At 34.7% G+C, this 15243-nt stretch overlaps 1 protein-coding gene across 3 annotated transcripts in view; it reads right to left on the bottom strand.

Moving 5' to 3' along the window:
• LRRK1 (leucine rich repeat kinase 1) overlaps positions 1 to 15243 on the bottom strand; it is a 175799-nt gene that overhangs the window by 55367 nt on the left and 105189 nt on the right. For all 3 annotated transcript variants that reach the window (XM_074234232.1, XM_074234233.1, XM_074234234.1), the window contains exons 11-16: positions 11494 to 11606; positions 10591 to 10667; positions 4428 to 4557; positions 3522 to 3634; positions 2591 to 2805; positions 249 to 413 (exon numbers count right to left, since the gene is read on the bottom strand). In XM_074234232.1, the coding sequence (XP_074090333.1) occupies positions 249 to 413; positions 2591 to 2805; positions 3522 to 3634; positions 4428 to 4557; positions 10591 to 10667; positions 11494 to 11606 (813 nt within the window). The remainder of the gene's footprint in view (positions 1 to 248; positions 414 to 2590; positions 2806 to 3521; positions 3635 to 4427; positions 4558 to 10590; positions 10668 to 11493; positions 11607 to 15243) is intronic.

Here is a 15243-nt window from a genome sequence, read left to right as displayed (position 1 = left end):
ATTGTTGGCATTGAATAAATGCTTATTCCCTTCCCCTTCGTGGGGTGAATGGACACACAAAGGCTACAACTAAATAATAACAAGACTCAGTTGTTATATTTCTGAGATCTTCTACTCAGCCCAAGTCTAAAGCGCCTTTGAAGCAAATGGTTTGAGAGAAACAAGTCAGGTCTAAGGTTTAAGAGAAACAAGATAGTTCCATTTTATAGCCTGGATTCCTAAGAAAGAAAGTGGTGGAGGCTTCTTACCTCAATATTCAACAACCAGAACTGAAGGTTTGCGACAGCCTCTTCCCCCAGTGCTAAGTTCCAAACAACCACATATAAGGCTTTGTCTGTGAAGAAACACTGGTTGACTGTGGACATGCTGGCTGGGCCACCAATATCCCAAACATTGAACTCCACAGAATCAACCTACTTGAACAACAACAATAACAAAAAGCCATTTTTAACAAACTGTTTCAGTAAATCCCAAAGAGATCATGATGAATTTATCCAAGACTTGGGTGCTTAGAAGAAAAAAAATGTTAAAAAAGTTTCAATGTTCCCTTTGTTCCTCTCAGAAATCAGTAATCAGTGGGTGGGGAAAGAGCCCAGTCATTCATCCTGGGCTTCCAGTGGATTCCGGCAACACTCATTCCTCACAAGGATGGCAGTCTCTGCTAGTGGGAGTTTACATTGAGCTTTTCCAGAGAACTGTTGAGAGGACTGTTAAATCTAGTTCTCAGACAAAAATGGCTCTGAGATATTCAACTGGAGGAAATCCCATCACTGACATCACATTTTAGCATTCAGTCCTTGAGGTTTAACTTCACAGGGAAGGAAGACTGGTTTCCAACTTTGTAGGTCAGTGAACACCACCTACTGGGGATTCCTAAAACCTTTGTTGACACAATGAGGGTAGAACTTGAGTTGGCATGTTAGATTGCCTAGAACAATGGTCAACTTCGGTTTCCACACATAAAAATAGATTGTTTTGGGAAGTTTCAGTTTTAGCTTCACAGGCCAAAATTGTGTATTTAGCACCTGATTGTGGGAAGAAATCCTTCCTCACAATCCTCCCTATGACTTCTCAAAGACGTAGTCTGAGTCTCTACCTTTATATAATCAACGAAGAGGCCATCATGTTTCAAAGGTCAAAGCTTTATAAGAAACAAGCTGTTCAGTTTATTCAAGCATTCATGATTTTTCCTCTAATTAAATGGGAGGAGGCTTCATTTTTGTGACAGAAAAGGGCAGGGAAAATTCTAAATGAGAGCAACCCAATAATGGGCCCTCAAGACCAATAATTCTTAATCACAGTTAAAGGAATAATAATGGCATTAAGTAATTGTTAGTGTTTGAATCCAAAATGTGGTTACATCTGGAAAAAAAAAAAAACTTCCTTTCATCAGAAAACTGCAAAGTCCTTTTCTGATCCTAATTAGCTAAGGCTTATGTCTTGGCTACTCTGGAGGGCAGGCTCAGTGTTAATTAGCAGGGGGGAAATGTTTTGACTGTTTTGACCCTCAATGATAGAATTCTGTTCTTGTAAGGATTAGACTCTGTGTCCTTGTCAGAACTTAAAACCAGTTTAAATGCCTAATTGCTTGAACCAGATTTCCTCAATCCATGAAACAATTTTACATGAAGGACTCAGCATAAAGGAAAGCTTCATTCAGTTATTGAATGATTCACTGGAGAATGTTCTAGGGAGGATGACTATTGGAAAATTCCAGAGATGTGTATATCAAGGATTTCCACGATGAAATTGTTAAATGGTGCCTTGGGATTCAGTACAAAAGGGTGACAAGACCCTGGACAATGTATACATAAATTATTTCTACTTCTGATATGCACCACATCAAGAGTCAGGAAGATTTAAGTTCAAATCTGATCTCAGGTACTTACTAGCTGTATGACCTTAGACAAGTCACTTTACTGCTGTTTGTCTCACTTTCTTCAGTTGCAAAAGGTGGAAAATAACAGCACCTACCTCCCCAGAGTTGTGAGGATCAAATGAAAAGACAACTATAATGTGCTGAGCATGTCTGGCTCATAGTAAGTGTGATATAAACATCAGATACCATTAATATTATTACTTTTCCATTAGTTCTATAAGATAAATCTAACTTCCTTAAACTTATTTTTGGGGCAAAAATTTCTGTTACTTTTCACAGTAGCAAATACACATGTATGTATATATCTATACATTTATAAATATTATGTGTACATACATATAAGTTTTGAGATTAGGAAAAATTCTTGATGTTATGTTGAAAATGTTAGAAAATATTATGACTAACATATACTCCCAAGGTCAAGTCCTATACAGAACTTGAAAAATGATAATGCAGGCAAATACTTGCCAATTTCCACTAAATTTCAGCTTCACCTATATTGAGAGATGATAATAAAGGAAATTAAGAAAATTATTTGCTTTGAAAATAATTCCATTTAACCAAAGCATACAATGGAATGAATGTCATGGGAGAGACACACTGGCAGTGTCTATACCTATGTTTAAGGATAATCCTGTTGTGTTAGAGAAGAGAACCAAGTGAGAAATTCCCTCCCACCCAAATGAACCTTTAACTCTAACCATTATTGACCTTCGCTTTCAATCCAGGTGGTTTTTGTAGCTCCCATTTGGTGGTCCTGATAGTGGCATCACTGTGCATCATCTGTGGAGGTCTCCCAGTCTGTAAAATTTCTAAGAGAGTTGACTTGCCCTGTCGTGGAGGACCCACAATAATCATTTTCATTAACTTGCATTTTTCTGCCTTCCGAAGTTGAGCTCTCAAGTAAGCTAACATAGTTTTCGGGCCTATATATAAAAAAAAAACATAAGAAGCAGAAAAATAAATAAAATAGATGTAATAAATAGATTCACAGGCTTCCAATCAGTATTTTCAAATTCTACTACAGAATAAGTGGCAGGGTGGTGGTGGGGAACTTCACAAAGGAAATTTTCATTGAGGTCAGACATGGAAATGATACCCATTGAGTAAAGAAAGGCATTAGGGTTAAGTAAGAGAGAAAGAACAACACTGATGAACTGCATGAGTGAAAGTCTTCAATAAGTTACAGACATAAAGAAACAAATTTTTCTCATGTATAATAGCTTGATCAAAATTACATTAGTTTAAAACCAGAAGAAAAAAATTCTTATGTCACTTAATTTTTTTTGAACCCTTGATATAAATAACCAAAGTAGAATTTGTCATCAATTACCGAATACCTGAAAGTGAGGATGATTCCCCATGAATGATGGGTAGACCCCTGTTAGTGGACTCAGAGGAGAATACAGACCCAACGGGCACATGTTGAACAGACATATCTATGGACATCTGTATAGCTAGAGGAAGAACTGTTGATAAGATCAGAGCTCCCCAATGAATATCTGTTATACAATTGCTTTGTATGCATACATATATACATATATATATATATATATATATATATATATATATATATGGGAATCATTTTTTTCTAGGAGGTAATCTAATCAAAACATGGACAGTAGATAAGTAGATTGCCTACCTTCTTTCTGGATCTCTGCAGGAATGTTGCTTATATTCAGTTCTTCTATATCTAGTTGCCAAAGATTAGCCAACTGCCCAAGTTCTGGAGGAAGCTCACGGAGACCTGGATTACTGAAACACACACACACACACACACACACATACACACACACACAATAACTAATCTGGGATGACTGCTGGATAAAGATTATGTCTTATTCATTGCCTTTTAAAGTTTCCATTTTCCATCATAAGCATTGAATCTTTATTCTGTTTTTCTACTGTTCCATTGATTATTTTTAAAGTATTTTCCTTTGGAAAAACTTAGGTCTTAGAATTGTTTAAGTTTCATTTCCCTACTATTTACCTTTACTACCATGAAAGATTACAAGAAAATGTTATTGGAAGATCATGAATAGTGAGTAAATTTTGCATTTTTGTTAATCATGCTTTAATTATATTGGCTCCTTTTTTTCTTTAAGAAGGAAAGGATAATGGGCTATAAATTTTAGCCTTTTCTCTCCCATTTAAAGGAAGTATTGAAGATTATTAAGAGTCATTAAAAGAAAGCTTGCAAAATTCTTTAAACTCCAAATATGGATGCAGTAAAGTTAAAGTGTCAAATATGCTTTGAAGTGTGAAAAATTTTACAAATTCTCATATAATGGCTAATAATCCTCATAAAACCTTCAGATGGGGGGAGAAAGTGCTAAAATTTCCAAAATGATATCTTTTCCAAAAAAAATTTCAAACAACTCAACTTAATTTTTAAAACCCATGATTATTTCAGGTGATAGAACTGCTTTTATTTTTTATTCAATCATTAGACACCACAAAGCAAGGGAAATTTGCTGATTCAAGCAGTACCCTTGGTTGTGCACGTCATGGGATAGGCATTATACAGTTTTTCCCAGTTTGTACTTACTTTCCTAAGTAGAGTTCTGATAAGCCTTTTAGTAGGCAGACAGACTGTGGGACCATGTCAAGTTGATTGTCATTCAGGCACAGAACTTCTAAGGATTCACTAAGAAAGGCTGGAAATTCTAGCCCCAAACCTAAAAGATAATGTAGAGATGATTATAAAAATTAAAATAAAATTGTGTCAAAATTTTACCCCATGAAGACCTTATAGGAAAAGACAGTTTATATCTCAGGAAAGTAGAGACTGACCTCAGTGTCAGGAAGCTTTGAGTTCAAGTCTAATCAGTGCTTACGAGACCCTGGGCAAATCACTTAATCTCTGTGTTGCAGGCAACTATGGAAATCTAAATTTCAAAACAGGTGATAATCTACATTGGTAGAGGAAGTTTCCTTAGAAAGAGTTCCTTATATATCAGAGATTAAAAAATTAATAATTATGATCATGATATAATTATTAATATTTATGCTATCAATTATAAGGCTCTATGACAATGAATAAAGAATTGTTTGAAGTCAAAAAACACTGGATTCAAATGTCATCTCTGAAATTTACTAGCTAAGTAATGCTATAAAAGTCATTTAATATTTTTATCCATCAAGTAAACCCTTAAAACTTATCCAAAAAGTCACTGATGGATTATATATGTTTTGGTGAAGATTCCCATACTAGGATTCACCCATTGGGTGAATTGTGTGATTGGGATCATTGCATGATTACCATAAAATAAAATGTCAAGTAGTCATTTAACAAGTATTATTTGGGGGGGGGGGGTGGAGTGCATCTCAAAGTTCTCAGTTCTTAGTTCTTAAATCCAGGCTTGAATATCAGCAGAATTTTTGAATCTGTGCATTCTTCCAAGGAAGAAAAAAAAAAATAAGGAGAAAAAAAAAGAATTGAAATTCTTTTCAGCTCAATAAGCCCATGGCAAACAGACTGCTGTGTAGTTCTCTTACTTGCATGCCTCTTGGCATGGCCCTTAAAAATAAGCCAGCATTTTCTTTTTTAAAAAGTTAAAGCAATTCTCTTTTTCTACTTAGAGATAGTTTCCTTTCAACAATAATGTGGCACCTTCGCCTCAGAGAATGTTCTGTGAGACAAGGTAAAGGAATATCAAAAATTCACTCACTTCTTTGAAAATCAGGTTAAGTTGCATTTAGAATAAAACTCTTCTCAGGAGCTTCTACTACAATAATGAAGAATGAATGCCACTACCTTTAAAGGTACTTTTGCGCAAGATTCTTGTTCTATGAAGAAATGCTCAGTAGGTACTTTTAACTTCAATTGAAAAGTGATGAAATTCTTTACTCAGCTGCATTAATTCACCTTTTCTAGAGAAAAGAACCTTTTAGATTCTTCTTTCAAGAAAAAGACAGTCTTCTTTAACACTTCTTGACCTAATGCTCCAACTTCAAAGTTTCATTGTAGTATTAAATACCTATTGCATGTGTATCGAAAGAATAAATCTCAAACACCAATTGATGTAGTCAGAAGGTGCTAGGGTAAACATCAGTTACACCAGTCATACATCTTCTACCCAACGTGGAAAATGTCTGTTGTGTAGAACACAGATCCAGGTATTTATGAACTGTAATTATTTATTCATAAGTTATTTATGACTGCCAGCTTAAATTTTACCGTAAAAACAGCCATCCAAAATTATTTTTGGGCAAACCACTATATAAATATGACAACTTGTATGTGCATAAAATTACCCTGAATTTTATTACCCATCTGCACACAAGTTATCTTTGGTAAATCATTCCTTATCCAGGGATAAATAGTTTGTAAGGACAACTACCTGAAAGTATTAGTTTTTCTGGGCAAATAGTCTTCTTTTTTCCCACAATTGGTAAGTCTAAATTTTCCTACACATAGTAAATTATCCAGACCTATAATTTCATGGTTGTAGGGAACTTTTCCTGAGAAAACTCCTTCAATTGATTTAGCAATTTCATCAATCACTTATAATTTTAGAGAGTAGTCTGAGGGGTACTCATGGTCACACAGCTAGTATACGTCAGATCTTCTTCAGGTCCAAAGTCAATTCACTTGATCATATTGCTACTTAATAACAATGTTTAATGATGATGATGATGATGATGATGATGATGATGATAATAATAAATTTTTCAAAAAATCCAGGAACCTCCTAGTTACCAGCTATGATCTCAAATTACCAGAATTCTTCCAAGGAAACTGAGCTATGTTTTTCTTTTGTTCCCTCAAACAACATACCCTGTTGCATTCAGTCTATTTTCTAGGATATTTTCCCAACACTTCTTATTGATCTCATTTGTATTTAGTTGATTTAACCACAAAAAGATCTCCTTTTCCTCCTTGTGAGCTTCTCATAATCATCCTTTGGGGGAGGCTCCACTATTTTTAACAAGGAATATATACATATACATATATATATGTATATGTATTCCTATATATATATGTTTTATAGCATAAATCTCATTATTGAATTATAACCCTGTCTTATGACTCATCATGTGCTGAGAAATAGTTCTACATTATTGACTAATGGAACAGATTTAACACATGAACAATGAATGAGTAGGACCAAATATATTATATTGTCTTTTTTATACCTAATCAAACCTTCTTCTTAAGCTCTAAAATGACATCAATGAGAAAAGTCTTTTTGTTTACCCCTTCCACTATGTGTGGGGTGTTCAGGGAGGACTAGCATTTTTGGTATGAGGGTTTGCTTCTCCTACATCTTTGGTGACTATCTCTCACTCAATTCTCACCCTGTGGATACAAACTCTATGTAGCAGGCACAGCTGGTACACCCTAGAAAATACACCTCATCATATGGGCTAAATCAGGTTGAAGGTAACTGATGGACCTCAAACCCATCAATGAGTTAGGGGAATATCTACCTTAACCACATGAAGATTTCCCCCACTGCAATGGATAGATGAAAGTAATTTGTTCTGTTAGCCATGAAGGAGGCTGAAACAGGCACTGTGCAATGCTTAGAGTTTGGTCAGACCTCAAAGCTTCCAAGGTAATTCATTGCTTCCCAGGCCATCTCTAGTTGTCTTGACTTTTGTCTTGTCACTGAACTTGGATGATTTAGGAAGCACAACTCTGCCTCACTTAAATCTAATTCACTCACAAGTCAAGACACCATGCATGATGTCATTGGTCCCCTTTGAAAATGAAAGATAAACAATAATAAAACTACACTAGAACCTTTCAGATTCATAGCATCAGAACCAGAAGGGGCCTCTGAATTAATTAACTTAAAGTCTTCTTTTCACAGATGTGAAAACTGAGACCCCAAAAGGAAAAGTGATTTCCAATTGTCACACAGTGACATATCTGGAAACTTAGTTCCAACGATTTCAAATCCATGGGGTCTAAATCCTCTATAGCACAGGGTCTTAATCTTGCCTCCTTGAACTTTTTTGATAACTTGATTACAACATTCCTCTACAAATTCCTTTATAATCATATAGACATATATATGTATATATATATATATATATATCTTATTTTTGTGTATACAAAAACATTTTTTTTCTGAGAAAGGGTCCAAAGGCAGTCCATAGACTGCTAAAGGGTACATGACTTAAAAAAAAGATTATTCTTTCTCCCATGAATAAATATGATGATGCTATTTCAAGTCGACTTCTAAGAATCACAAATACTTTACTATAAAATATCCCGAACTTTGCAAATTGTAAGCATCCTTCCATCAATATCTGATATGACTGGTATAGAGAAAAAAAGCATTGGCTCCGGGGCCAAAGGCCTTGAATCCAAAACTCACTTTTTGTTTGTTTTTGCAAGGCAATAGGGTTAAGTGACTTGCCCAAGATCACACAGCTAGATAATTATTAAATTCTGGGGCTGGATTTGAACTCAGGTCCTCCTGACTTCAGGACTGGTACTCTATCCACTGTACCACCTAGCTGCCCCCTTCCCAACTCCCTTTGATACTTTATGAATTCAGATAATTCATTTAATCTCTCTAGGACTCAGTTTCCTCATCTTAAAATGAAGGAATTGGGCTGAGATTCATTCTAGTTCTAGAAAATATTATGAATATCAGTGATTATGACAGGTTCAAAAATAAAAATCATGAAATACAGTAATAATTTCCTAAAACATCAAAGGGAATCAGGAAGAAATTGTCTATATAAATAAACAAAAAAACAACCAGATACCATGTCTTTTACTTGCAATTCCTTTGGGTATTACAAAACTACAAAATCCTCATATTATCAACTTTTCTATAAAGCTGGAACTCCCCTACATTTTCTCCCAGGTGCCACTGTCATGGATTTTTGAGCTGGATTTTCTAAATCCATTCCAAGATGGTTTCTGGAAAAATGTCATGCATCTCACTAAGTCAGGTTTACAGTTTTCCTGGTTGAAGCAGATGGAAGATATATAAGGCATGTCCTTTTGCTTTCTATCAATCTACATAGCCATTGAGATTTAGCAGATGGCCCTCTAAACTGAGGAGAGGGAATTTGTACCAAAAAAGGATGTTGACTTCACCTGGCAAGGTTTGAAAATACTGTGAAGGAAATATTAAAAACATTCTATTAGCTCTCCTTTTCCACTTTAACTGTGGGACTCACACTCCTCAGAAAAGCTGCACCAAAGAATTCTTCAGTTAATAACTTATCACAAATGTCACCTACTTTTTTAAAAAAATAAAATAAACTTGTGGATAATTATTTGCTTTTAAAAGCATTCTTCAGGGGCAGCTAGGTGGTGCAGTAGGTAGAGTACCAGCCCTTGAGTCAGGAGTACCTGAGTTCAAATCTGACCTCAGACACTTAATAATTACCTAGTTATGTGGCCTTGGGCAAGCCAATTAACCCCATTTGCCTTTCAAAAACCTAAAAAAAAGCATTCTTCAAATAAGAAAGTGATCCTTTAAAAGGCAAATTTTCTTTCTGTATTTGAAATTGAATGTAATTTACAAAAATTAAACTTATAGAGAACTTTACAAGAAAACATCAGTTCTATAAACTGAAGTGTATATGTACAAATAAAACCAAAGCTGAAACTACTGTATAGAAATGAAATAAATTACCAAATCAAATTATATTCTATTTTAGTCCAAACAGAGCACCAAGTAAAACTAGTCAACTCCTTAAAAAATAGCAATGAAGATGAAAGAAATATCTCTACTCGAATCAGGAAGATATTTGCAGTAAAAGAAATTTGGAGATGACTTTATAGATCAAATATAGCTAGAGGTTCTTCCTCTTTTTTTGTGCCATGTAATTTTGTGGATGTCTAGTGAAGACTATTTCTCAGTATAATATTTCTAAATAAAATAAAATAAAATATACAAGACTCTAAAGAAAGCCAATTATTTTGAAAAACATTATCAAGATATTTTGAAAAATATTTTGAAAAACTTCACAAATCCCAGGTTAAGAACCTTTGATCTAGTCCAGTTCCCTTCAAATTCTCTTTGGTCTTTGCAGGATTTTATTTATACTAATACAGATCATTCCCATTAGAAGCTATAAAAAGTTAAGCAAAACAGATCTTTCAAGTCTGATCAGAAAGCTGAATTGCCTTCAAGAGGACTTCATTATGGGTTAGTTGTCACAGAACAGTCTACCAAAGGATACACTTTTGAGACCAGTTGACTTTATATGTGTTTCAATTCTTAGAACAAAACGAGATGTTGGTGAGTTTAAAGGCAGGAGCAGGTTGATTATTCCCCCTAAATTTTCTAGCAATTTGATAAAGTCATCTATTTTTCTTAATTAACCACAGTAAACAAACTTGTGGAAATAAATGTCTAGATCAGATGGACTTTGAGGGAAATCTATATTCCCTTTTCAAACAGTTTAATGAAGGCAATCTGCTAGACTTGGCAACATCTACTCTGGGAGATAGTAATGGGGATCATGGTGATGGAGTTGGGTGGCATTGTCACAAAGAAAACATTGATTTATTGGGAAGTGCTACATCAGGAATCCTGGGGTAAATGAGTAAAAGACAGCCTATATCAGGGCATTTCATTCCAATATGACATTATATATTAAATGATATTTTCTGTCACTGAAGACAATAAACCCCCCTACATGGGAAAATTCCATCTACACAGTGGCTGGCAAGTCTACCCAACATGCTGTTCCTAGTTGCTTTTTCAGGGTGGGAACTGAATATACAAATATACCTATCTCTGTACATGAGCGTTGTCTGCTCTTGGTATTGAAGAAGGAAATCCGTTTTGTTTTAAGTCCATCTTCACTTCTGTAGGAAAAAGGTAAAGGAAGAAGGCATTTGGTTTATATCTGTAGGTGGTATCTCTATATAATAAAATATCTGACTAGAAAAACAACAAACAAAAATTTACTTAGTCTCTTAGAAGCTAAGCTATAGGCTTTGTTTTCTATTTTTCAACATTAGTGTTTCAAGGGGAAATTGAATAGTTGACCAAATTTATATTTGATATATTATTTTGAATTTTTTAAAAAAATGTATTCTTTGTTTTAGTTTCTGTTCTCTATTTTGTTCAGATACTGCACAAGCAACATTTTCTTTGTCCAGTACAGTTTGGACATGCACCAAATGATATCTGCAAAGATACATTTTTAAGTTGTTTGCTATGGTTAGCCTTTTGAAAAATCCATTATGCAATTAGGTACAGACTTTGCCAAGATGCTAGATACGAGGTGCCATGTAAACAAATAAATAATTAATTAAATGAACGAATAAATAAATAAATGAGACTTTATTTCCAGAAGGCCATATTTGCTATATCTTATTAACAGCACATTTTATTAGACAGGTTTTAGATTTTGTTTTATCTCTCATCTCTCTTACTTGTGACTTAAATTATAAGATGCAAACTCGAGTCACCAGTTAATTGAAATTAGAAATAAATAATCAGAAGGGCCAATCTAAGAGGCTTTAAAAAATGGTGTTTTACTTTGTTAGTCTTCTTCACAGTTAAATTTAGGAATAAAGATCTTATGTGACCAACTTGAACATACTCAAAACTTGCTATTATAACTAAAAATTGTATCATAACTTGAAACATTCTATATTAAAAATTGACCATAATATAGCTGCTTACTTTCCAAGTTGATTTTTAGAAAGATCCAGGTATTTTAGCTGTTTGCAGGTCCATTTTTCTTGAGAGGGAAGGGTGATTAGTTGGTTTCCTAGTAATTTCAAGGACACCAAAGTCTGAAAGAGAAAGGCAAGAACAAGAAGCTATCAAAAACAATAAAAAAATAGCAGAAAGGGGTGGCTAGGTGGCTCAACGGATAGAGCACTGGCCCTGGAGTCAGGAGTACCTGGGTTCAAATCCAGCCTCAGACACTTAATAATTATCTAGGTGTGTGGCCTTGGGCAAGCCACTTAACCTCATTGCCTTGCAAAAAAAAAAACCCTAAAAAAATAGGAGAAACATCTTGAACTAAGAAATTAATGATGAGTGAATCAAGGAAGTTTTTTAGTTTAAAATATATGTGTGTACATGCATATATATATATATATGTATATGTGTATAGAGAAAAGTTTTTTACATGTTCAGATCCCATCCTGAAACTCCTTTCTAAACTCAAGTCCCTTGATTCCAAGTCCAATCTGTATTTACTAGTCTGCATTTACCCAGGTTATATTATCATAGGAATGAAGAGTTGTAAGCAACCCACCTTGAAGTGGATCCATCCCCCTAATATTACAAAATAGCCTGTTGACATCTTATGCTCATGTCTATGATAGAAAGGCAACAGTTGAATTACTAAACTATAAATAGCAGTGTTAAAAAAAGGCAAAAGTATATTGGACTTTGATTTTCTTTCTGTCCCTAGAGCTAAAAAAAAAACCTGGCAGTCACTTTTTACTATTTGAGACAAGGCTAGACTGTTAGAATACATGGTCTACTCATTCCTCCCTCACCTCCTATGGACAGAGAAAGAATTTTGAAGGGGGTGGAATGACTAAGGAGGAAAAAACGTATGGTTAGTCCTGGCCAATAACTTCACAATTCCAAAAGCAGAGGCCAGAGAAAGGAAAGGAGTACCTTTGGTCACTATGTTTACCCAACTCATATCTATTTCATGTTTTGTTTTTAACAAAGGCAGTAGATGAAAGCTTTTCGCTATCATAAAATTATTTCTAAGGTGAATTTAAGAAACATGTGCTGTACAAGATCATATTTCGGGGGCAACCAGGTGGCACAGTGGATAGAGCACTGGCCCTGGAGCCAGGAGTACCTGGGTTCAAATCCAGCCTCAGACACTTAATAATTATCTAGCTGTGTGGTCTTGAGCAAGCCACTTAACCCCATTTCCATGCAAAAAAAAAAAACTAAACTAAAAAAGATCATATTTCATAAATGTGAATTATTTTTCTTTCAAGATTTGAAATAAAAGCATACCAGCCAATTTAACCTTCAGTTCTGATTCTGTGATTCATTTTTAGATGTCACTGACTTCTACAAGAATAGTTAAATCACACTAATTTAAAGGCAATCACCCAAATATAGAAATTTTAAAATCTAAATTTGATGATCCTTCAAAAATAAACCCATACATACACATCTGTCTGTTTCCTTTAAAAACATGAAATTAATATTTTGATCAAGTGATCCTATAATATAAACATCGAATAGGAGAAATAGCATGCCATGAAGATTAGAGCAGTAGTCAGAATATTTATATTTTAGAAAGAGGAACATTGAATTATAAGGTTTTTATTAGTCACCTAGTTCAATCTCCTCATTTTACAAATGAAGAAACTGAGACCTTAGGGAAATGACACAACTTCCCCTATGTTATATACCTACAAAATAGCTGAACTGAGATTTTTTTTTAAATCCAAATTTCCTGATTCCAAATCCAATGATCTTTCCTTTCATGGAACCAAGTCTCCATTACTTTTTTTTAGTTCTGTCACACCCTCACTAGTCTTAGCTTCAGTATCTACATCTGTAAAATATAACAAAACAAATAAAAAAAATCAAAGTTATACTATCCAACTCACTGGGTGACTGTGAGGATTAAAATGATCTAATTTATCAAAGCTGCTTTTGAGATTGCAAAGGGTTATATGAGCATAAACTGTTATTTTTTTATTATTATTTGTTATTGTCTTACCCCTAATCCTAAAATACTGTATTCAAAATTCAGGACAGAAAGTATCAACTATGAAATGAAATACATTCTCAAAAGAGGAAAACGGGAAAATCTGATGCTAGGGTTAAAAAAAAAAGGATGAGTATATACTTTCACATCCCTAACTAAGTGGCTTGATAAAAAGTTTCAGCAAGCCAGGGTCATAGAACTATGACCCATTCTTCTTGACTAGGCCAAAAATGAAAACACAGGAATAACTAGATGTTGAATGTATTCTCCAAGTCTAGGATAACAGAGTGCTCTGGGCATGCCATCTGGTGACCAGAGAAGAACACAACAGCCTTTTCAAACATAATGGTGACCCATAACTGGAAGGGTATGAACTGTGATGATAATTCCGTTCAAATGCAAATAAAGACTGAGTTATTCACCTTAGGGGGATGGACCCTCTGAGGAACAATATATAACAAAAGCAGAAAAGAGGACTGAATGTTTGAAGGATGTTAGAAAGTAGCCGAAGAAAGAAAAAAAATTAGTATAGAGAATACAACATCATCAGACAGGCGAGTTGGGCCTTCTTAGCATCCCCAAAATCACAACTTGGAGGAAGGTGACTTCTCTTATACTGAGGCTAGCACTGGTATTGACATCTATATTTGCTCTCTCTAGTTCTGATCTTTTATTTTGTACTTTTTCAAAACTCTGTCAACTAATTAGAGCTTGAAGGACCTTAGACATGATCTCAGGCACTGATCAATCAACAAGCATTAAGTGAATTTTATGTTCCAAGCACCATGTTAAATGTGGGTTATAAAAAGATGAGGAATCAATCTCTGACATCAAGGAACTTATATAAAATAGTTGTAGAGATAAGGGGAGAGGGAAGATGAAGACAATATGTACACATCTAAGTTTTTATTTTTATATACATATATACATAAGCATTTATACTTATTCACACTATACATGTGTTTTTATATATAAATATACATTTATATGGAAACATGTGATAAGTTTACAAATATAGACAGAATATGTTTATGTATAGAATATATTTTATACATATGTTCTTGGATACATACATCATATATAATATGATTATTATATATGATCAGGAGTGAACTTTGGAGTAGACATATATGTGTAGATAGATGGATAGACAGACAAATAGAAAGATAGACAGACAGATGATAGACAAGACAGACACATATTTGTAGAGGAAGATGACACTGATAAGTGAAGGGTAACAGAAAAGGTTTAATTGGAGTTGACATTTGAGTTGGGCTGATAACTATGATTGATAACCAGCATCTAGGGGTGCAAACATTCTATAAAGAGGACCTGGGTGGTGCAAAGGGCTGAGAGCAGGGTTGGAGATGGAGTTCTGTCTGTGAGGAATAGAAAGACCAGTTTGGATGGATTGAACAATGTGTAAAGAGGAGGGATGTATATAATAAGGGTGGAAAGGTGGGTTGAAATCAGGCTGTGAAGGGAATGTAAAGGGAGGAAAGGTAACAGAGAGCCACTGCAGGTTGCCCAAGAGGGGAGTGATGTAATCGGAGCTTTGCTTTAGAATGAACACTTTGATAGTGGTGTGAAATATGACCTGGAGAAGGCAGAGTTGGAATGAGTGTCTAGATTCCTTGTTTCCCAGTTCAGAGCTCCTCCACCATCCCATGCTGCCTCTATATTGAAAGGGAAATAAATTCTTCTCCTTGGTCAGAATGGGAAGCATTTACTCT

Source organism: Macrotis lagotis, chromosome 4 (genome assembly GCF_037893015.1).
Source record: "Macrotis lagotis isolate mMagLag1 chromosome 4, bilby.v1.9.chrom.fasta, whole genome shotgun sequence".
Classification (NCBI taxonomy): Eukaryota; Metazoa; Chordata; class Mammalia; order Peramelemorphia; family Peramelidae; genus Macrotis; species Macrotis lagotis.
This window is presented reverse-complemented; position numbering and strand designations above follow the sequence as displayed.